This window comes from Nicotiana attenuata, unplaced genomic scaffold, assembly GCF_001879085.1.
Source record: "Nicotiana attenuata strain UT unplaced genomic scaffold, NIATTr2, whole genome shotgun sequence".
Lineage (NCBI taxonomy): Eukaryota > Viridiplantae > Streptophyta > Magnoliopsida > Solanales > Solanaceae > Nicotiana > Nicotiana attenuata.
The window spans coordinates 177,568-202,160 of record NW_017670900.1 but is presented as its reverse complement, the minus strand read 5'-3'; the positions used below and the strand labels follow the sequence as shown (position 1 = coordinate 202,160).

General features: G+C 38.4%; 1 protein-coding gene across 1 annotated transcript; it reads left to right on the top strand.

The window, feature by feature from the left end:
* Positions 1-4,274: 4,274 nt before the first annotated feature.
* Positions 4,275-8,407, top strand: LOC109244342. The gene is made up of 4 exons (XM_019411413.1): positions 4,275-4,514; positions 6,478-6,627; positions 6,918-7,049; positions 7,459-8,407. The coding sequence occupies exons 2-4, from the start codon at positions 6,523-6,525 to the stop codon at positions 7,714-7,716; spliced, it is 495 nt and encodes a 164-aa protein (XP_019266958.1). The 5' UTR covers positions 4,275-4,514; positions 6,478-6,522; the 3' UTR covers positions 7,717-8,407.
* Positions 8,408-24,593: the final 16,186 nt, after the last annotated feature.

The window sequence follows — 24,593 nt, the reverse complement described above, 5'->3', positions numbered from 1 at the left end:
TTTGTAAAGAAGCTTGGAAATCTATAATTAGACATTGAGTTTGATTTGTTTAGCACATATTGATATTATGAAGTCATTATTGTATAGATTTGATTGAGTTGGAGCCGAATTCAAGAGGGAAAGCGGTTGTTTTGGATTGATTTGGCCGTGAAAGTTGAGGTAAGTGTTCAGTCTAACCTTAGCTTGAGGGATTAGGAGTTGAGTCTTATTTGCTATTTGTTTTTTGCCGAGTACGACGTATAGGTATGGTGACGAGTATCTATACGTTGGTGTCGAGCATGACCGTGAGTCATAAATTGATAATTCTTGTATTCTTAATGGATTCTATGAAAGCTTGATTGATGATTCTCGATACTGAGCAAGCATTTAGTTTATTTCCGTGGACTTTAGTTATGACCGAGTGTTGGTATTAATTGGGTTAAGTAGAAGTTGCATAAGATTGGTTATAGCCGACTCTCCCTTGCCGGGACATTTGATTTTATATTTTGTTCCCTTGTCGGGAAGTTATTATATTGTTGTTCCCTAGCCGGGAAGTTATTATATTGTTGTTCCCTTACCGGAAAGATATTATATTTGTTGTTCCATTGCCGGGAAGATATTATATTGTTGTTCCCTTGCCGGGAAGTTATTATATTGTTGTCCCCTAGCCGAGATTATTTTGTTATGTTGTGTTGGATTGAAATGGGAACGGGTGGTACGCCTACCACAAGATTGATGAAATAGGAGCGGGTGGTACGCCTACCACAAGTGATTGATGAAATGATAGCGGGTGGTACGCCTACCACAAGTGATTGATAAAAATGGGAGCGGGTGGTCCGCCTACCACAAGATGTTATGAAATGGGAGCGGGTGGTACGCCTACCACGAGTTGATGAAATGGGATCGGGTCGCACGCCTGCAACAAGATGAGCTGAACATGAAAATTGTCCTTATTTCTTATTTCCGTGTTAGAAGCTAGACTGTAGATTTCTCCTCTATTATTCCTAATATTCTATTTATATTTGTTACCCCTAAAGCATATTCCCTCCCCCAGTTTTAATTGTTTATTTTTGTTTGCCTCTTCGTTGTATTGTATTTATATATCTGCACAGATTCATCTGGAGTCTGGTCCTAGCCTCGTCACTACCTCGCCGGGGTTAGGCCAGGCACTTACCAGCACATGGGGTCGGTTGTGCTGATGCTACACTCTGTGCTCTTTTGCATAGATTCAGGCGTCGGAGCAGCTTCCGGTGCACAGCAGTAGGCCAGGGAGCAGTCCTTCAGTCCACGAGATCCCGAGGTAGTCCTGCAGGCATCCGCAGGCCCGACATCTCTTTTATCCCCTTTCTGCCCTGTTTCCCTTGTACCGAGACAGAGTTTTATCATTTTGTTTCAAACTTTGTGTTTAGCATTCTTAGATGGTCCGTGAAATGTTGTGACACCAGGTGCTGGGTAGAGGCTTGTATTGATGTTTAGACGCTGTTGCAATATTTTTAGTTCAGACTTCCGCTATCTTTTATTAATCGCAGTATTTTAATTGCTTATGCTTCTATAATTTAAATTGTTTAATCATGGGTAAAATGAGTTAGGATGATGTTTGCGACTGTTCTTGGCTTGCCTTGCTTCCACGAGTAGCGCCATTACGACTCCCGAGGGTGGGGATTTCGGGTCGTGACATTCATGTGCTAGCATTTTTTTTTCTAGAACGACGAAATTTATATTAATAATTAAGTAGTAACATTACATAGAGGTGATGCCTCATTAGGGGCATCAAAAGTGCCTGAGCTAGAGGGGCTGCTAGCCATATATGTACAAAAACTATTAAAATTTCCAAGTTCGACTAGCTTGTTTAATATATTGGTAGATACTAATCTAGTAGTAGGTGCTCCAGTTTTGTCCTCCTATAGCAACTTTCAAAAAATATTCGGTGGGTAAAACATTGTTGATAAGGGAGTATTGTTTGATTGCTTGGATCCTTCCTTTGCCAAATTATGTGCAAGTCTGTTCCCCTCACGAAAATTATACCGGATCATTGGATTCTCCAGTTCCTTCAGTAATAACGTGCACTCATTAAAAAGGCTAGAGTGGAGAGAACATATGTTATGGGAAAGTAGTTGAGGTTGTTCAGTAGCATCAGTTTCAATTTCTAAGCTATGAAAATTATGATTTTTTGCTATAGAAGTTCACTTTTTAGCGCGAGGAGTTCCATGTAGGCAATGGCGGATACACCTTTGGACATATGGGTGCTGAAGCACCCATTGGCTTGGCCAAATCATATAATATATTTATAAATAATACCTAAAAACTTCACTAATTGACCATGAACACCCACTATGACCACACTTGGCCATCTAGAATTTAAATTAAAATCAGTGAAGCAACCACGACCTATAAATCCTGGATCCTTCACTGCATATAGGTGGGGGTGTAGTCATAAGCGGGCATTTTGTAGCCCAGGATCCAGTTTTAAAATTTATCCCGGGATATTCCACCAATCCCAGCTTTTTATAGCTGCCTTTGAACACCCCATCAATGTTGAGTTTTAGCTCAGTTGACATTGGAGGGGGGGGGGGGGGGGGGGGGGTTTACCATTTTATCGTTATTGGTGAAATGTTGATGTTGTTAGTAGGAGACGCAGTGGTGTATTTATATTCTATACAACGCATAGTCACAAAATTTAGTGCAAGAAGATTACAGAATTTGTTGAAATGATTGTTATTTCTGTTCAACCATGGGTGCCAAATGACAAACAGGAAGAATTCATTCCAAATGAGATTTAGATGGTCCACAACAATTATGAGCTGTAATTTATGTATAACTAGCTTATGAATCATACGATTCATAAGAAAAAGATGTAAGTTTAAGAAAATTGATTTACATGTTTTAACAAATTTTAAAATTATGAGGTTTAAGGTGGTTCTTGAGGGTGATTTTTAAAAATAATCAGATTTACAACTGGTCGTTCAAAAATAGTTCAATTTCAAAAGTAATCGAAAATTAGCCACTTTTTATATAAAGATAAATCTGAGTGAAAACACTGTTCAAAACCCAAAAAATACTCCAGTATATTATGCTGGAGTTCCAGCATAAGTATACTTGAACTCCAACATATTATACTGGGGTTCCAGGATAGTATGCTGTAACTCCAGCATAATATGATGGAGTTCCAGCATAAATACACTAGAACTCCAGTATAATATACTGGAGTTCTAGCAAGTATAATGGTCCAGTATAATATACTGGAGTTTGGAGCACCAGTGCTCCAGTCTCCAGTATATTATACTGGAGCCAGCAAAGTATACTGGTCCAGCATAATATGCTGGAGTTCATAAACAAGTGCACCGAAACTCCAGTATATTATGTTGGACCGGTCTTTATTGCAACAAAACGGTGGCTATTTTTCATTGACTTGGTAAACGCTGGCTATTTTTGATTGACCAGTTCGAAAACTGGCTATACCGTGAAATTTTGGCGATTCTTGAGCAAATAATTTAATTAGGATAGAGTACGTTTCCAAAACTTTAAATTCCAAAATGCATGATTGACATCAAAATGTGTGGATATTGTTTTAAGTTACCGTGGTAGATATCTTTATTTATATCTTTTTGAGCATTCACCCATCTATTTTTTTAATATTAAATACTAGATGTTTTGATAATATTTGGTTGAAGTTGAAAAGAATATAATATCTTAAGTCAAAAGAAAAAGAGTACTGTTACAAATAATACTCTTTACATTCCAAATTAATGTCCTATAATACGAGCTCAAATTTAATTTTAGTGCAATTTTTAGCATTGATTTCTTTCTTTCTAAAAAATATAAATAAAAGTTTTGGTAGTAGGAGTATAAGTTTAAAAAGCATATAAAGGTAACAATGTCATGTACATCCCTTTTTAAAAATAAATAAATAAGTACTCCCTCCGGTCCAAAATAAGTGATGTTTTGGCCTTTTTCTTGTGGTCCAAAATAAGTGATTTTTTTAGATTTCAAGAATGAATTAATTATTTTTTTTTACACTGTCCTTGAAGTAAATGGTGTTGGAATATGTGTTAGGAGTGTTTATGTGAGATAGTGAAGGTTAATATGGTCAATTCCATTGCTAATTAATGTTAAAAGGTGAATTTCTTAATTTGTATAAAAACATCTAAAAAAATCACTTATTTTGGACCGGAGGGAGAAGACAGTAATAATGTGGGAAAAGTAAGAAAAGAATAACAGCACCACTGGACCGGGCGGCACAAACAAGGGGATGTGTCCTAAATACATCGAAATTACATGATCTAAATAATACGGGAGAAAATTTCAAAACTCATTAATACTTATGTATATTTTTAAAATTTTCGGTTTAAGAAAATTGAAACTGAAAAGAGGGGCATTCGGAAACTAAACAATAATAAAAGCAAGCTCTTTTTCTTCCTCACCCAATACATGTGTATAAAGAATAAAGAATCTTCGATTACTTGTACGTATTATATAAAGGAGAGACTTCACATTTTCCTAGTGGGTATTTCAACTTTGTTTGAGCTTCTTAGCCGGTATGTTCTTCGTTCATCTTCTTTCTTTTATCCATATTCTGTTTTTTGTGTGTGGATAATTTTGTTGAATTTGTGCTAAATGTTTTCCAGTAGATGCTTGTTTGACTTTGAAACTGACTAGTAGTACATTCACTGATATGCTTTATTAGGTGTGCTATTGACAGCCAATATTGTATGATAATATGGGCATAGGTGTGAGATTTAGAGAACCCTAAATTTGTCCTAAAATGCAAATTGTTGTTTAGTGTACTATTGTAATTTGGGGGAAGCTATTTTCTCTGCGTTTCACCTGATTAATCGAATCCAATCCTCGTCTTTATAAGTCTAATGGAGGTGACATTACCCAGATTTTAATGAGTTCACTACATTGGCTCCTAAAAATTTTCGTATCTGTTCACTCTCATAATTGGAGCTATCCTGCCACTCATAAAACCTATAATTGTAACAATGTTAAATTTGCTGAGATAGAAAGCTATATATCTAGTCCGTTCTTTAGGATGTGACCATCATCTATGAAGAAAAGGATTTGTGTTTTTAGAGAATCACCAATATGCTATGCAAAATTCTGAAACATCACCCTTTGAAGAAGATCCGTTGATTCAATCTCCTAATCTTTCTTAAGAATCATCTAGGCCAATTAATAGTGTACTCACAAAGCCACTATAGCACGTATAAATCCTGCTGGGTTCAACAAGACCGAATCGTTACTTTAGAATGAGGTAAATACTGAGCTGTCATTTACTGTCCTCGATTAGGATCTACCAATAGCCACTAGAAAGGGTGCAAATGGTCTCCACAGCCAAGTGTATGAGTCCTAAGTATCCATTGAGATTAAAGTGAGACTAGAAGGAAATACATATACACAAACCTATACCTATGTGGTGGATTATTAAAAGTCATTTGCGCCGGAGATGAAGATGGATATAGTAACGGTGTTGCTATCTCTAGTTGCAAACTCTGATTGGTCTTTACTGTAGTTCTTAAGTAAAGAACGCCTTTTTTACCTAGATATCTTGCAAGGAAATTTATACGGAAGTTCCACCTGCTTTAGCATAAATCTAGGAAAAACAAAGTGTGCATATTGAAAAGGCATTATATGAGCTCAAAAGATCTCCTTGGACATGGTTTGGAAGACTTAGGATTGCAATATTGAATATGAAGTACAAACAAAGCTAGGGTAATCATACATTGTTTTACAAGCATCGGCCTCAGGAGGAGTCATGTTATTGGTAATTGGGACTGTTCCAGATGAAAAAGAAGCTATATTTTAAAGTATTTAGAAAAAGAGAATTGGAAGTAACGGGTCCGAGAAGTTAAAAGCACTTACTTAGGATTTAGGAATAGAGGATCCAAGGAAGGAAACTCTTCGCAGCAAACATATACTGTTGATGTATTAAAAAAACAGTTAAAACTTGGTTTTAGACCTTCAGACACCTATCGAACTAAATCCGGAAAGGCGAGACTATGGAAGGAGAAGCACCAGTTATCACAATATGTAGTGTAGGGGCAGTGATTCAATTAATTGTACGAGGTAATTGAGAGTTGTTATGACTCAAGATTTTCTATGAGCCCTGAATATTAGGTTGGAGAACCGTGAGTTTTATTGTGACAATAACTATGTGGTCAATATAGCTCGTAACCTAGTTAAACATGTCAGAAGACAAACATTTCATAAAAGAGAAACTTGAAAACGAATTGATTTGCAGTCCCTACATTTACAAAGGGCCAAATTGACTAAATTGGTTTTGTTGAAATATCTGCTAAACTGGCCCTCCTTTTGTTTCTTCCTTTTCCCTATCAAGAAAAGAGGGCCAATTTAGCAGGTACTTATAAGTGTAATTGCATGAGCTGTTCACTAAAATGACTACTTTCAAGTCAAGTCTTGCCTGATTTATGTACTTGCGTGGTCACTTTCATGCTTCTTTGGATAAATAGAGTGAAGGCCATTTCATGTTGTTTTCAGCCAAGGTACTTTGCCGAGAAAGCAGATGCAAAGCAGACAAAGGAGATGACAAAAGTAAAGTTAGGCTCAGAAAAGCGTAAGGAAGAGGAAAGCCGAAAAAGAAAGCAAGATAAAATCCCGGAGACACCTAAGTCAAGCAGCAAAAAATCTGTGAGCGTACATCTTCCATTCTCTTTAATCATATCCTGTTTTCTGAAGCTAAAGGTTGATTCATGTAAAATGAAGGTCTCAAGTGGAGAACCATCTTGCTGCTAAAAGAAACCTGAAAAAGACTTAGAAGAACTTAAAATGTAATGTAGACTCGGAAAAAAAAAAAGATGCTAAAATCCCTAACTTCCACAAGCAGATAAGTTCTGCCTCATGAGTTCCTTGTTTGAATCTTGCCTGTCCAAAATATTTTTGCCTTAGATTTGAAGTTGAGAATCTTATTTTTCTTATAGGAGTTTGGGCCTTCCACGAGTAAATCGCCAGAAAGTGCAAAAACCAATGCCTCAGTCCCACAGAAAACTGAAAAAGGATCTGGCAAAGCCCAAAGTGATGGTCTCAAGGGAAAGAACAGGTCCATGGATGAAGTGAGTATAATTGGCTCTCTTTCGGAAACTTTTTCATAAAACTTGTATTTCCAGTATAAGCTTATGCACTTGGGTTACCATGCACTTATTGAACGTCCTACTCTGATGTCGCTCTGTATTATGATTACATTTTCATACATTCATAGTTTCCAAAATAAATTCACTTGAGTTTCCTTTTATCAACAAAAAAAAGAACTGAAGAGCGTCTTCAACAGATTACTAGGTTGGTGGGTAACTATTTGAATAAGAAACCTGATTTTTTTTTTTTAAAAAAAAAGGAGACATTGACCAAAGGAGAACTTGGAGACATTAAATAAAATTTAATGGTTTGGAAACACGAGTATGTAGATATTTATATACGTAATCCAACAGTGATGTGTAACATTTAACTCATTGAGATTGTTGGCAGGACACTCAGGTGACCACTACAGCTGAAAAATCTGCACCAAGCACACGCCGAGTGAAAATTATGCGTGAGCTTGGTTTGATGGCCCCTTCTGGGTCTCCTTTTGATAAAGGGGAACATGTTTCTCCATTTATTCCCAAGGGACGTGTTTCTTCTCCTTCCAGGTCTTCATCTCATCCTAAGGAACGTCTTCCTCCAATTCAGAGAATAATTGTTTGTGGTCTATCTGCTGCTAGATCCGCGGATAATGTTATGAAGTAGCTTTTGTTTCTCAATTTTGTTTGATCCCTGGTTAGTCAGAGTTAGACATGATATAGAATACTCAAAACTCCCAAGGTATTGCTGAAGTTGTCATATGAGAGGGGGATTTAGGACTGTAAGTTAGTTGGGTGCATAGGCGGAGTACTATGCGCCCACTACTTTTTCTGGTGTTAGTGACGCGAGTTTAAACTTAGTATTAAGATGTATCTTTAGAACATTTTTACTACATGTATACCTCGAACAAAAGACAGCGGGTGCAATACACCTGCTGCCTTTGCCAGTGGGTGGGGAAGTTGTACTACCAATTGTAGAAATACACTTGTTTTTGTGTTCCCCTTCATAGTGGATGCAGCTGAAGAAACCTGAGAGTAATTGAGGGTTATTCTCTTAAAAGCAAACTACAGTTCACTTTGCACTTTCTAGTCGGAATGCTTTGATGGGGTTACTTTGTTCTTGTGCCTACATTTGGCTGGTTTTGTTTTCATTGATATTTGTGATTGAGAAGTGAGAGATAACGTATAGTTTCTCTACCTTTTCCCTTACGTAAAGGAAAATTAGTGCTTATCTAGGCTAATAGTACACTCAATTCTTAGAAGATTATATTCTTCCTTCTTGTAAACTCTTCATTTGTCTTGATGTACTGTCGAGCAAATATGACACGAATAAAGATATTGCACATGATTCTTCTCAACACCATGAATTTTCACTTGCCCGTACCCTCATCGAACAAGTGATCTGTATGAACCTTGGAAACGCGTATAAAGCCTGTGTAGAAATGAATATACATGTTACTTAGATTATCAAGTTGTACATGTACCGGGTGCATGTCACAAAGGGTAACATCAATTTGGTGTATAGACTTCCTTATTTTCCCAAGTACAAGCGTATTTTCCTCTTTATTTAACTCTGAATTTCTGTTTTTTTCTTCATCCAGCAAGCACTTCATTATGTGCTTCCTCTGAAGAAGCCAAGCGTTGAAATTCTGGTTTACTAGCTTGATTGATCTTGAAAAGGTTTCTCAAGAAATATCAACTCCTAAATGACATCGAGCTTCAGTCTTCTCAAGATTAACTTTATGGGAACCAAAATAAATCCTCTTTACAGTTTCAGTGACAACCCCAGTTGCATAGCATTTCAAAGAAGAAGCCAGAATTTGAAGCTTATGAGTTTTGCATTCGAGTCCACTTAAGTTACTAGATTTTAAATTAATAAATTTGTATATATAAAATAAATTTCTTAAAATATATAAAGTTTGGACCAAGATTATTGAGCTCGACCGTTTCGGTACATTAACCTCTAGCTTCGCCCCCGATAGCAGTAAAAGATGAACAGGGTTATTAAGTCACAAGTACCAATTAAGTTATTAAGTTACTTCTGGTACTAAACATGAACATGGGTTTGGGAGATGGATTCAAAAAGCTACAAGGTAAAATTCTTCGATAAAACCGGCTCACAACACGTACCTATCGCAATCTTAAAAAATTGAAAGACAGCCTAGTATTTATATTTAGGCAAGAAAATTAACAATCCACTAAGAACCCATACTTTGTATATGTTCTACCTAGGAAAGATAGAATCCCAAAAATTGAAAGTTGCATTGATAGTCTACATACATTCGTGAAAGAAAATTTAAACTTGTTTGTACAGTGAAAGTGTGTGAATAAAAGAAATAGGCAAAATACATAGTTTACCGATCACCCAAATCCTCATTACACATCTTTTCATCACGGGCAATTTTTTACACACCTAACCTTTGTAGAGTGTGTCTAAGACATACCATTTTGCCCACGTGGTCAATGCGTGTTTTTACCAATAAATGAAGCGTGTGAACATGAGAATTTTTATATCAGATGTCAATTTTTTAATTTTTTTAAAATTTAAATTAGGGTCATCTTCTTCCTTGGTTAAAAAAATCACTAAACTTGCCATAGCTACTCCTTGATGCTCAGACTCACTTCTCTCCACTCAATCTACTTCTTCTCAAGTAGACCCACCAAAATTTCTCATATCTTTTCTTGTTGATTAGTCCTTAGCTTTGTCATTTTTTTTTTTTTTTTGTTGAGAAATTGTAATTAGAATTTAAAAACTAACACTCTTTGTAGCTCCACCAACCATTAAAGCTAGGCTTAAACTTATGTACGGAAGATTCTTCTTTTCTCTAAAAAAGCTTAGCTTGAGCTTTGCCGTGGCTAAGTTAAATTTCTGAAAGGGTGAAATATTCAAAATTTCCCCAAGTTATTAAAGCTTACCTCAAGCTTTTCCAGATAAGCACATTCTTTAATTTTGTTAATGGGTGAGTTTACAAATAATTATTATTACTACCTCGTTGTTTCAGTTGTGGGAATCGAAAGAGCACAAGAAGAAAATGAATGCGTGATGATGGCAGTTATGGTGGACAAGATGAAGAAGATGGGGATATAATTGTAATTTTATGTGCTCTCTTTTTATTATTAGTTAGTGACACGTGTTACGGCCTTATTGGCGCGTGATAGTACACATACTTTGAAAATCTGGGTAAGAAAAAAATAGTGTGTTTTAGGTGTGTAAAAAATTGCCCATGGTAGAGAGGTGTGTAACAGGGATTGAGTACAAAGTCGATGGGTAAACTATATATTTTGCCAAAGAAATACAATCCATTCGTTTAAAGAGGTTGGATAGAGCTTCTTTGTTTACTATAGTGAAGCAGGTGGAATTTTTTTTGCAGTGATTGCTGTTATGAGCAGGTGTGAAACCCAGTGAAAGCTAGCAAGAAATATTGTCAAATAGTGGAACATGTTTTTGAGACAGAGATGGTTTAGCCTTTTATGGCCATGAAATCCTAAGTACTTTCTAACTACTAAATGTACTCATTGGACTATTTGACATGACAAGAGGCACTTCTTAGGACATCAAAGCTTCTGGTCAAAATGGTCTGCTTCTTTATAGGCTCTTCACTTTTTATGGTTTGATCCATGTCTCTTCACTTCTTCTCATTCCTTTTTCCATATTTTTCCAATTATCTCATTTCTTTTTTATTTTTTTCTTTGAGTCGAAGGTCTATCGAAAATATCCTCTTTACCTTCACAAGGTAGGAGTAAGGTATGTATATAATATTACCTAAAGGTGTCTAATGGGTGGGCCGGGCCGGTCCGGGTCGAGAATAAAAGTGACGGGCCGGTCACCAAACCGGGCCGGTTACCAGTTTTTCCATACCGGGCTTAACGGGTCCGGGTCTATCCGGTTAAAAATTGAACCGGAACGGTTACGAGTCTAAGGGGCCGGTCCGGGCCGGGTTTATGTATTTTTTTTTTTGTATTTTGTATAACTATCGTAATTTTATATTAATATAAAGTAAAAATCTAAAATAAAAAAAGAGTCTTATAAAAAGAGTGTTTGAATAAAGGATGCAAAGACTTTAAATTTTAAAATCTTTATATTTGAAAAAATCATTACGGATTTAAGATAATACAATGAACATGAACAAAATATAACTTATAGTATAAATCTTATAGTGGACACTAGAGTGTAATAACTTGATATATAAGGATCAAGCTTCAAAGGCTTTCATAGTTTCATTTCAAATTTTTATTGCATAATAATACTTCAAGTAAATCTAACAAACTAAAACATTAAGCTTAAATATGTCTAATAATTTTAAAATAACAGAAATTGTAATCAACTTAAATACGAATTTCTGGAGGACGCTCAAGACAACTCTTCATATACCCCCTTAAACAGCTTATGCCCCCCCCCCCCCCCCCTTAAACGAAGATTTAAGACTCGACCACAGTTCTTGTACTTTACTTTGTGAACTTCTTCGTTTTCTTCTACCACCTCAAAGTGTTTCCAAACATATGAGCGCACTCTAGAAGTACATGGCATGATTTAACTTGAATTGAGAATTTGAGTTTGAGAAATGAGAGATGAGTGAAGAAATGAAGAAGAGGGAGGATGTATTTATAGTTTTTTAAAGGGCAAATTAGTAATTACCTAAAGTGTTATTTTTTAAAAAAAAAATTGCCCAAAAAAAGGCTATTCTTGCAAAATATCTGTTAGGCAACGGTCAAATTGGAAGCTGACCGTTGCCAAATGGTCAAATGTATTTAAAAAAAAAATAAATAGAAAAAATCAGAAAATAGCCGTTGAACCGGTCCAGGCCGGTCCAGTTAACCGGTTCAACAGTGTTTTCCCTTGACTGGGTTGACCGGTAAGAAAAATGTAAACGTCTCAACCCCCTACTCCCCAAACCCAGCCCTACCCAGGCCCCTACCACCGGTCCGGGCCAGTTCGGAAACGGGTCAACCCGGCCGTTAAACACCTTTAATATTACCTTCCTCAGACTCTACACTGTAAGAATATATTGGGTATGTTGTTGTTATTATTATTATTATTATTATATTTTTTTCCCTTTTGTTTGATTTTCAAAGTTGAGTTATTTGAATGGAAAGGAGACATCAATTAATTTGTTGAATTACTTTTTTGCCTTTTGATTGTCCCCATAGGGAGGGTATTGGTATCTTCCTGTTTAGAAATAGGATCATATTTGGTTTTGACTATGTGGAGAAAACTGATAGAGGTGCTTAATTTACTTTGTTTGAAAATTGACATAAATTTAAGTTCTCTCCCTTTTGTTCCTATTAGTTAGCCTTTAAAATAATATGGAATATAAAGGTTATTCAAAAACTTCTTCACTAGTGGTCAATCTTACACCCAAAGAATGCAAGGGACGTTAAACAACTTTAAAATATATCTAAAAATATTGGTCCTCCAATCAACAAATCACTTATCCAAAAAAATAAAAAAATTCTCCAATCGATTAGTCTAATGAAAGAGATTTTATCCTGATACCAGGAAGGTGTGAAACATAAAATTATGCGATTTAAAGTTGTCCAAGTTGTTTGACCAAAAAGTATTAAGCCTTTTTGCTAAACTAATTGAATAAGGAAATAGTGAGTAAATTTGCATTTAAACCAATTTAATGCAAAGGGGAATTTAATGGTCTTGTTATGAGTGTATGGGGGAATAATGGTAAGCAATAAATATATTAAATGGCAAGAAATGTAAATAGAGAGAATGGTTCACCCAAATATTAAATGAGGTGGATGATTCTCCCTCTGATAATGATGTAAGATAAACAAAAGTGGAAATACAAAAAGCTTTCTTGGATCTGATGTGAGAAAGTGTGGGATCAACGACAAATCGTATCTTTTTGTAAAGACAATGTTTGTAATTTTCTTGAGAGTCAACTTTTCATGAGAGAACTTATCATGTAGAGTCTTACATACCCCTTTCTTCTCTCTCTATTCCCCCCTTATATGGGATATATCCCTTTCCTAACCGAAAGTACAAGTGCAGAGAATATTCTGTAGAATATTCCTCTAAAATATCTTATTACTAAACTAGTCGTTTGGGCTGATCTGAGCGCTCGACCTCGGCCCTAGCTACTCAGCTTCGCCAGTAGGTCCTTCTTGAGCACGACCTCGGCCTAATCGGCTCTTAATTATCCTCTCTTAGGCAAGATTTCCTTGGTTAGATTTTGACCCATACAGTTAGTCCCTCCTCCCGTCGGGGTCATTTTTGGATGAGCTCGATGGGCGGACTTTGCCAGTTGCAATTTGAGAAATCTGAGCATGTTGGCCGAGGAGTAACCTTTTTATAGCGAGGTGACGATGTGGCGCTTTAAGAGCCACATCTGACCATCACGTCTGTTTGAAATGACATCACTTCATCATGCGTCATTATGGCGCATATCCCAATACGTTACGTCGTTTCCCGCGCCTCTTCCATTTCGAAATCAATGTGGCGGCGTTTGGCTTTCTTGATTAGGGCGCCAGTATTCTTATAAATAGGGATGAGAATTCCTCATTTGAGCTGCTGCATTCTTAAGCATTCGAAACTTCAAGCTTCCCCTTCTTCTTTTCAGAATTCTTGCATCTTTGTCTCTCCCTTCTCTTAGCGTTTTCTGCTATTGTTACCCCTGCACATTTGCACTTTCTTCTTATATACATGACAGAAAAATGGCTAATGCATCTTCTAACATTGAGGGAGCTTCTCCTGTCCCATTGACTATGGACATGCCTTCTCATGAAGAAGAAGTGGCCACTGTAGAAGATGAGAGTTTCCCCACTGTGGCTCCACGCTCGGGAAGGACCAGGTCGGACTTCTCGAAGCAACATGAAGATGATCCTGAACCCGTCGTTTCTGAGATGGATGCGGTGGAGCCTGTTGCATTTAGGTCCAAATGGCGAATTCCATACCATGTCGAACTTATCCCTGCTGGTAATGACGTGGTGCAGATACATCGCCCAAGATACCGCGCATTCTACGCGTATCTGTTTGTCGTCGGCTATACGCTTCCTCTTCCTTCCTTGGTGGAGGACTTCTGCCGCTATTATGGCGTGTGTCCGTCTCATCTCTCCCCATACATCTATAAGCTTTTCCTTATGCTTATCAAGTACGCGGAGTTAGCCAACCATGGGATTTCTCTCCGTCATCTGCTTTACCTTTTCGCCCCAAATTTTCACACGGGTACGATGATACACATTTGCCATCGTGGGACTAAGGGACTGGTGGTGAAGATGGATGATAAAAAAAATCGCCATTTTTGGGTCAATTTCTTCTGTGTGAGGACGGAGCACGTGGTGTCAAACCCTAATGGGTTTCTCGAGGAGTGAAATTTTGCTCGTAAGTGTTTCTCCCAACTGGTTGTTAGTTGTTTCTCTTTGGTGATCTATTGTTCTCCCCTTCTCTTCTTTTATGTAGCCGAGAAGGACCCTCCTTCGCTAGTCGCCGACATTTGTGACTGGGTGAGACAAATTTTGCCTTACACGGTGGGGATCCGTGAGTGGTCGCGGTTCAATGAGAGGTTTGGGTGCAAACCTTCGGCCGGTGAGTCATTTCATTTCGATCTTAGTCGTTTTGACCTACGTACCGTCTTTTCTCTTCTTTAATTTTTTTACTCAAGTCTTTCTTTGTTGGTAGGTCAGAGGGGTTCAAGGAGGGCGAGGTCTCCTACTCCTGCTTTTCGCCAGTCAAGTGCTTCTACTGGGCCTCTACTCGTCGCGGCTGCAAGCGAGCCCATTCAGACTGCTGTGCCTACTCGAACCTCGGCCTCGCATAGGACTAGCCGCTAGACTGCTGCCCCACTAGTGGAGATTCCAACTTCTTCAGTGCTTCATTTGGTGGATGAGTCGTTGCAAGGCGAGGAGGAAGAGGCTTCACTGAAAAAGACGAAGGATAGAGATTGACGGCGGAGTGATCGAGGATGAGGAGCCCACGGGGGGTGATCCCGAGTTGACCACGGCCGAACCGGGGTGCAACGTGCTTTGGACACAGAGGCCGTGCCCCCGTCAAATGTGGAGATTGCTTCCGTGGAAGGAGAGGGGTGACCAGAGGCAACTGCGGTCATTCCGAGGAGTGACCTGTTAACGTTAGAGCGGGTCGACGTTCCCTCCTCGACCGAGGAGAGGGAAAAAGGGTTGATCGTAGATGATTACGAATCTGGCTCCGATGTCAACCCTGAGGAAGAGAGGATATTCGACGAAGGGTTTACTTGGGTTGAGGTGAGAACGGATGGATCATCTCGTTCGATTGTTATCCCTTTGGACTGCGACTTGTTGGCTGACATGGCGAGCGTGGTCCTTTTTTTGACCCCTCTTTGCTCTGCCGCTGAGAACAGGACTCTTCAAGCGCTTAAGGATGCCGATTTGTCACTAGGCATATCTGGGATGACTTTGAGGGTGAGTTTCCTTCCTCGTTATTTTCGCACTTTATTCCCTTCTCCTCTTTCTATTTTTACTAACTCTTTTCGGATCTTCCTTTTTCTTCTCTTTTATCTTTTTTTAGGCTTTCATTTTGGAGATCGAGAGTGCCCGCCGAGAGGAGTAGCGGAAGATTGTTTTCCAGAAAATGGTTTCGAAGTACCTCTGTTATCGTGACAAGTACCGCGAGATGCGTGCACGATTCAGAGAAGGCGGTAACCTCCAGTCCCTTAGAGATGAGTTGGACCAGAAGGAAGAGGAGCTTGTGCGGACCATTGGCAGATGCAGTGCTCGAGAGGGCGCTTAAGGCCAAAGAAGACGAACTCGAGGTGAGCAAGGGGGTCGTGGTTGAGTGTGTCGACCTTCAAGCGCAAGTGGTGTCCCTACGGGCCGAGCTTGAGCAAAGCTCGATTAGAGTTGTCGGCCTGAGTGGTGAGTTGATCGAGAAAGTGGCAGAGTTGGAGGGAACCGAGGTGGCCAGGGTAGCGGCTTTGGCAAAGGTGGCGGCATTAGAGGACTCCATCACGTCCTTAGGTCTAAACATGCAAATGATGCCGAAACGGCCGCACTAAGGGTGGCACGGCTTGACGAGCGAATTGGTGGGCTCGAGAGAGATGTCTCGAACCTTAGTGATCAAGTTGTTTCTATTGAGGCCGAGAAGGCGCGACTATTGGCTCGACTGTCCTCCTCTCAAACTTCTTCTTTCCTCGACGTTCCTCGGCATTTATATGAGATGTAGATCCACGCTGAGGCTCGGGTGGACATATATAGGTATCTGATGATAGCGGGGAAGGTTCCTGAGGCTGATTTTGAAGATGCCTGTGTTAAGGCGCGTGACTCTAGGATTGCTTGTGGTTTATGACCCTGCTACACCGGGGACCGGCGATGGTGAAGAGGACTTAGACGAGCTTGTATCTGATGCTTGGTATGATTATGATTATCCCGATGGCGGGGGCGGTGATGGAGATGGCGCTGCTGGACCGGGCGGTGAAGGTGGCGGTGGTGAAGGCGAGGACGATGTGGTGTAATGCTTTTGTACTTAGTTTCTGTTTTCTTCTCTTTTTTTTGTGGGGCGTCTTCCTGGCCCTTTGTAAGATATTTTATCTTTTGGAATGGAATGATCATACCCTTTTGCTGTATGTTCTTGGTCCCTTTTACTTTTCTTCGAATGTTTTTCTTCGGAGGAGTTGTGGTTGTACTTGCTATTTCCAACATGGTCGAGTATATCTTTGCTTGAATTTGGGTAAAGTCCCATGTCGTACTTAACTCAAACAAAGTTGTAAATCGAACTTATGTCAGGTTGAGCATGAGTTGAATTCGAGTGTGATTGATTATGAATTCGAACAAGGTCGAATGTTTAATTAATTCGAGCAAGGTCGAATGTGAGTTAATTTGAACGAGGTCAAATGTGAGTCAATTCGAGCGAGGGCGAATGTGAGTTAATTCGAACGAGGTCAAATGTGAGTCGATTCGAGCAAGGTCGAATGCTGACTCTTAGTTGATTCGAACGAGGTCGAATGCGAGTTAGTTCGAACGAGGTCGAATGTGAGTCGATTCGAGCGAGGTCGAATGTTGACTCTTAGTTGATTCGAACGAGGTCGAATGCAAGTTAATTTGAACGAGGTCGAATGCGAGTTAATTCGAACGAGGTTGAATGTGAGTCGATTCAAGCGAGGTCGAATGTTGACTCTTAGTTGATTCTAACGAGGTCAAATGCGAGTTAATTCGAACGAGGTCGAATGTGAGTCGATTCGAGCGAGGTCGAATGTTGACTCTTAGTTGATTCGAACGAGGTCGAATGTTGCGCAGGGTAGAAACTTGAATAGAACATCATGTGTTTGTATGCTTTGCTTTCATATGTATCGAAGTTTACATGCTTTTCGAGCTGGTATTCCAGTCCTAGTCTATATAGTCCCTTTATTATTCAGCCCGGAGAAGTATTTGAGAGGTCGGACAATGAACTTGCCAATTTGTAATCTAACTTGCTCGAGCCTTAAACTTCGAGTTGTCTTCCTTGTCGCCTCGTTAAAAACCTCCATGAGAAAAACCAATTGCGACAAAACCCAGGTGAGGGAAAAGAGTACGTCCCAGAGAACATCTTTTCTTAGAAGTTGAAGTACTTGAGGTGGGGCGATGTTCCAGTTGTTTGTTAATAACTTCCCCTCCATTATTTCTAGTTAGAATGATCCTTTGCTTGTATCTGTCGTGATCTTATATGGGCCGTCCCAATTAGTCCCTAGTTTTCCTTGTCGTGGGTCATTGCTCGGCTGTGTTTTGGCTTTGAGTACGTAGTCCCCTACTTTGAGCGGTCTGACCTTGGATTTTTTGTTGTAATATTGCTCCGCTTGTTGTTTTTGAGTGACCATCCTTATGTAAGCCATATCTCTTCGCTCTCCAACCTCGTCAAGGTCTTGTCTTATGCTTTCGTCGTTAACCGGTCCGCTCTCATGTGAATATCCCAGGCTTGGTTCTCCGACCTCGACCGGTATTACTGCATCAGTCCCATAGACTAGCGAATATGGTGTTTCTCCTGTGCTTGTTTTCGGCGTTATGCGGTATGCCCATAGCACTTCCGCAAGCAATTCCGGCCACAGTCCCTTGGCGTTCTCGAGCTTCTTTTTCATAATGTTCAATATTGATTTGTTGAAGGACTCCGCCTGACCGTTTCCCGCGGGGTGATATGGCGTGGAGAGTATTATTTTGATGTGCCATTTTTCAAAGAACTCGGCGATCTTTTTCCCAGTGAACTGGGGCCCGTTGTCAGAATTGATTTCTTTGGGGATGTCGAAGCCTCATATGATGTTCCTCCATATGAATGTGATCACTTCTTGCTCGCGTATTTGGGCAAATGCACCTGCTTCTACCCACTGTCACACCTCCTTTTTTACACTCCTACCCCGAAGGATAATTGTATAAGGGAGTTTTTCCATTTAAAGTGACATTATTCGAAATGGGATTATTTATTTGTTTTTAGAGTCGCCACTTGGGATAGGATTGGCTTTTGGTGTCCCAAGTCACCGGTTTAACTTGAATCCCAAATCGAGGAAAAATTTTGACTTCCCAATTGGAGTCTGCGAACCAGAAATTCTGAATAAGGAATTCTGTTGACCCGAGGGAAGGTGTTAGGCACCCCCGGATCCCGTGGTTCTAGCACGGTCGCTTAAATTATTATAAATGGCTAAAATCTGATTTTTATATATGTTCCAAACTATAATGCAATTTTAAGATTATTTACCGCTTTTAGTTAATTTTTACGAAACTGAACGTCATTTAAAAACGTGTTTTTGGATCACGTCACATGAAATGCACCCGGATCCTTGACACATTTTTATTCAACGTTTTTGGATTTGGATTTGGGTTGCATGAAATGCACACCCGTATTTAAGAAGGTAAATTTATTAAAAGCGCGCCTAAAGTGACTAACGTCTTATTATCTTTGGGGAAAAGCCGTGAAATTCGCTAAACGGCCCATCCCGGATTCTAAGTATTTTAATATAGCCATTTATCGAGGGCCCCGTAANTGATTTTTGAAAGAAAGACTTCTAAAAAATTTCTTTTCTTTTATTGGAACTTTGGGAATTTTTAGAAGTAAAAAGAAATATTTTTTTTTATTTTTTTTTGATTTTTTATTTATTTTGAAAGTTGCCTCTTAATTTCCGCAAAGGGACTTTTACGAAAAATATTTTGGATTTTGATCAAAATATTTTCGGACACAATTTTTCAAAATCTGTATTTTTTATATTTTTATATTTATGAAAGAAAGACATCTAAGGAGTATTTTAATGATTTATTTTAACCTAATAGGAAAAATGGCTATTTTTCAAAAATTTTATTTAAGCAAACAAAGACTCGGTTTTGCAGATACGGCCTTTCAGCACTTCGGGAAAGAAAAACAGCCTTCCGGCGTCGTTTTGAGGACATTCGGCTTATTTTAAAACAAGAATGGCATCACCCAACTTATTTTGACAAAAATTAAAAATTTGACATTTTTTGGCTATTTTTTGCAAAACGGTGGTTGGACCCGATGAGGGTTGCCTACGTATCTCACATCCAGTGAGAATCAAACCAGCGTAGTTCGGGCAGACTTGCCAAAATCAAAAATGTATTTTTGAACAACAATTTTCTTCCTATTTTTCAAATATTTTTTCTCTTTTTTTTTTTTTTTCATTTTTCACAAATCCGGCAGCATTTTGGTACTATTTGGGCATTGGGTTTTTCTTTTTCAAAACAAATGGTCACCCTTACTTAGTCCTAACACTGCTTATTTTTCATAATTCACTCATTTAGACAAGCCGGTCAACATGCAAAGCCGAGCAAATAAACGCGTAAGTAGCACGTAAGATGCATCAGGATGGTCAATTCATTTCAGGTCACCTGTCCTAGACGGACCCAACCCCCGTGTTGAGTCCCCTAAGTCAAATGCACATGATGCAAACAAACGTCCTGCTAGGGATCCGGCATGAGGTTTTGTTCTTCTAGGTTTAAACCCTAGGTTTATTGGTCTAGACTTGGCTTACCCGAGCGGACAACTCGAGCCGAGGGGGAGGCAGCGTACTGGGGATACAGAAGCTCCGCCGGCTTAGCAGCTTATCCAAACCTCGTTCTAAATAGGGAAAGAGTCTAAACAGAAGAGAAGCTACACGAAGTGCACCCTTCTCCATGATGTAGAAGACTCAGAAAGAGGAAGGGATTCGCGACAGTTTATATATATAATTTCAACAAATATCAAAGCGGTAAACATTTAGCACATATAGCATGGAACATGTGGAAAAATCAGATAAAGCCAAATATAACAATTGTACTAAGCTCGAATTCTTGAACCCTGAATCGAAATTCTGGGTTCGATCCCCAGCAGAGTCGCCAGAGCTGTCACACCTCCTTTTTATACACCTACCCCGAAGGATAATGTATAATGGAGTTTTTCCATTTAAAGTGACATTATTCGAAATGGGATTATTTATTTATTTTTAGAGTCGCCACTTGGGATAGGATTGGCTTTTGGTGTCCCAAGTCACCGGTTTAACTTGAATCCCAAATCGAGGAAAAATTTTGACTTACCAATTGGAGTCTGCGAACCAGAAATTCTGAATAAGGAATTCTGTTGACCCGAGGGAAGGTGTTAGGCACCCCCGGATCCCGTGGTTCTAGCACGGTCGCTTAAATTATTATAAATGGCTAAAATCTGATTTTTATATATGTTCCAAACTATAATACAATTTTAAGATTATTTACCGCTTTTAGTTAATTTTTACGAAACTGAACGTCATTTAAAAACGTGTTTTTGGATCACGTCACATGAAATGCACCCGGATCCTTGACACATTTTTATTCAACGTTTTTGGATTTGGATTTGGGTTGCATGAAATGCACACCCGTATTTAAGAAGGTAAATTTATTAAAAGCGCGCCTAAAGTGACTAACGTCTTATTATCTTTGGGGAAAAGCCGTGAAATTCGCTAAACGGCCCATCCCGGATTCTAAGTATTTTAATATAGCCATTTATCGAGGGCCCCGTAATTTATGTGTTTTGTTTGGCGAGGCTCATCTCATTTTTTATTTAAAGGCCAACCTAATGCAACTACGATTTTCTATTTCTTTTGTCTCTAAAAGGCCCTAATTAATTAACATTGTCAATTACTATCGTTTGAAACACTTAAGGATTTCGGGCCTCAAGCTCAAGTCCACATTTAAACAAGAAGAAACTTCTTAATTCAAATGCGCTACTTAACTTGGAGGCCTAAAACTCGTAACCTTAATGTATTCGAGCCTTCAGCATTTTTGGGCCTTGAAATTGGCCTAAACATTTCGGTCAGTTTTTTTTGTAAAGCAATGCCCAGTTGTGTGCCTTTGCGCAGGCCCAATTGAAACAAAGCCCGAATTGAGCTCCCTGCCCAACATTAGAGTTTCAGCTGTGAAGCTAACTCTTATGGTTGGGCCTTTGGCCAGTTTATCATGCAGCTTCTGGGCAATTTTGTTTGAGGCCCAAGGGTAACAGATGGACCTCCAATGTTTAGTATCTTTTCTGAATTCTATATTATAGTAACAGGTGATTATTTTTAAGAACTGAAACAGGTCAATTAACCAATTCAATACATACAGCAATTAAATGACTTACAACTCATTGAAACATGTAAAACCATTCACAATCTGACTTTAAAACTTATAAGCCGATTTTGAATCTCATTTTTTACACTTATACCTGGAATGTGTATGTCTCTATGAATATATATTTACCCTGGGGTTTATGTTTAAGAGAACATGTTTGAACTTATATACTATATATTGACAGCATTTTTTTTTTACATATGAAGTTGAACAGAACACTAAGACAACACCTATACTAATATGATATCAAATTTGAACACTGAACTAAGCTATGTGCAAACTTCATCAAACATAATTCCAACATATGCCACAAAGTCTAAATACATACAAAATCCAAAGTATTCATGTCCAAACAGTCCAACAATTCGAAACAGTCCTAATTAATACAAGTAGGTATTTGTTCAAATGAATATCATGGCTAAGTATTGAAGCTAATAACAATTATGAGAAGAACTCATGTGAAAACCAAGCAATTCTTCGTCATTTAATTCTGAAGACAGTTCATACACATTGATTCACGTTTCCAGAACTCCTAAGTTAAGGAAGTGTACCTGAGTATTAGATCACAACAAGAAGAAATAGGAGTCAGCAGCAGCAGATGACTAACAGCAGGCTCAAATAAGTAAATCACAGCAGCAAGGAGTTTAGTTGTAAAACCAGCAACAATGTCAACTGCCCAGGACTAATTCCAACCCATAGATCACCCAAAAATAGCTTGAATACACCCAAATCAACTTGAAATTACACCCAGGAATATTCAGAAAGTTTCAGCGACCAAATCTTAAGCTAGAAGAGACAAAACATCCACTACAACTTGAAATTAAACCAAAAATATCAATAGAACAGTAGTTTTTTTGTTTGTGTTTTTGTGTTGTATTTTCCTTTTGTTTTTGGTTTTTTATTTTTTTTTGCAGGATTTAAGATCTAAGATGAGGGTTTCTACTACTAGAGTTCAGATTTGAACTTCTTTTACTTTGAAATTCAAATCTGAAGTTCAGATTGGAAGAAGAAGATTTTCGAAGGGGGAATTAAAGGCTGGAATATTTATTTTGGGAAATTTTCAGAGGTCTAAAACTTGTTAATCAAGGCACTAGGGCTGCCTTTTATAGGCAAAGAAAGGGGGCAGAATGTTCTGGAAGTTTTTTACTAATTTTTCCCCCTTTTTGTTTTCAAAAATTGTATTTTAATCCCTAATTTTATGGCTTGTTTCTCAAGTTACTGCTTTTAAAAAGCTGAAACTTACACTAAGACCCCTTCTAGAAGGATCTAGGGTGTTCTAGATTTGTTTTCCTACCTATTGAATGCCTATACTACCCTTACTTGAGTTCTAAAATTACCATGTCTTAACAAACCAGCCCATTTTAGATGCCTAAACTACCCTTGATTGCCCCTGAAATTACTAACACTAGTTAAACTAACCTATCAGCTATAACCAAACAATCTACTTAACTAGGGTTAATCAAACTAGACAAGTTAACTACTCAGGGGACTGAAACAATAAAAATCCATTTGCAATTAAACAATTATGAATCACTAAGCCCAAGATCAGACAAACTAGCAGAATTTAAACTAAAGCCTAAACAATTACTTAATTAACAAGAATTAAACTAAACTAATTAACACTCAAGTAAGACTTAAACAGGATTGACTAGAAAATTAAAGCCTATGCTTAATGGAAACTAATCAGAAATCAAACTATCAATTAAACTAATCAAAATTAAATTAATTGTAGAAACAATTACCAAAATAAACTCGACCATCACTAATCGATAACCAAATTGTGAATTAAAACAGACCTGCTAACCTAATATGAACAGAAACAAATCATAAATTAATTAAACCTACAGAAACTTACATGAACGAATTAACCAAAAGTTTAAACTAACTTTAGTACTCAAATAATAAAAGAAAAGAGAAGCAATAGGAAAACTTACTGATTTTGCAATTAATCCGACTGGACTTCGATTCAACCCCGGAATGATGTGAACATGTATTCTTCAACAAAAATACACGAACACATTATCTCGAAGCTTGACTCGAGCTCTGGACTCAGGGAATTTGGGAAAATTCGAGGAACCCCAAATTTCTTAGGGTTCCGCTGGTTTAAGATCTAAGATTCGAGGGGTTTTGGCAAAATTTGAAAGATTCTAGATAAGGATTCGGGAAGAGGGGGGTTAGGAGAGTACATGGTGTGAATTTGGTTAGATTTGGATGAGTTGAGGTTTTGGCCGGATTTTCGATCTAACATTCGAGAGGTTTGGTTATGATTTGAGGGAGATGGTTTACGGGGTTGGAAAGAGGAGGGGAAGGAGAGCTTGTGGTGAAATTTTGGGATCGTTTGGAGCTTTGCCGCCGGCGGCGGCGATTTCCGGCCAGCGGGGACGGCGGAGGAGTGGCGGAGACGGTGGTGTTACAGGGGGTACGAGGAAGGTGAGAAATGTTTAGGTTTAATGAAGAATTTTCGGACATTTTTATTTAAAAGCCTTGAACGAATGAGGACCGTTGGATGATGAGAAATGGACGGTCAAGATTAATTGACGCCAAAACGACGTCGTTTTTTGGGCGTCTCTGGACCGGACTGGGTTGGGGTTTTGGGCTGGACGGGTGGGGACTGGGTTATGGATTGATTGGGCTTATGCCTTTGCATGAAACAATGGCCCAAATTGGCCAGCCCTTTTGTCTTTTATTTTAAATTCTTTTGTTTGTTTATTTTCTTCTTTTTCTCTTTTTTTTATTTGATTTTTGTATTTTATTTTCTGATTTTATTAAATGTAAGATCGAGAATAAAGACCCAAATGGACTCAAAAATTATACTAATTAAATTTCAAAATTAAACTAATTCCTAATTTTAAAAGAAAATTTAAGACAAATACTAGAAATTAAAAGTAGAAATGCAAAGAACCATTTTTGTTATTTTCTTTATTTTTGTAATATTGAAATGCATACTATTTTGTAATTTGGGAATTATATCAAGTAAAATGCACACAAAAATGCAAACAAGACACAGAATCATGCAATTGAATTCCTAAAAAT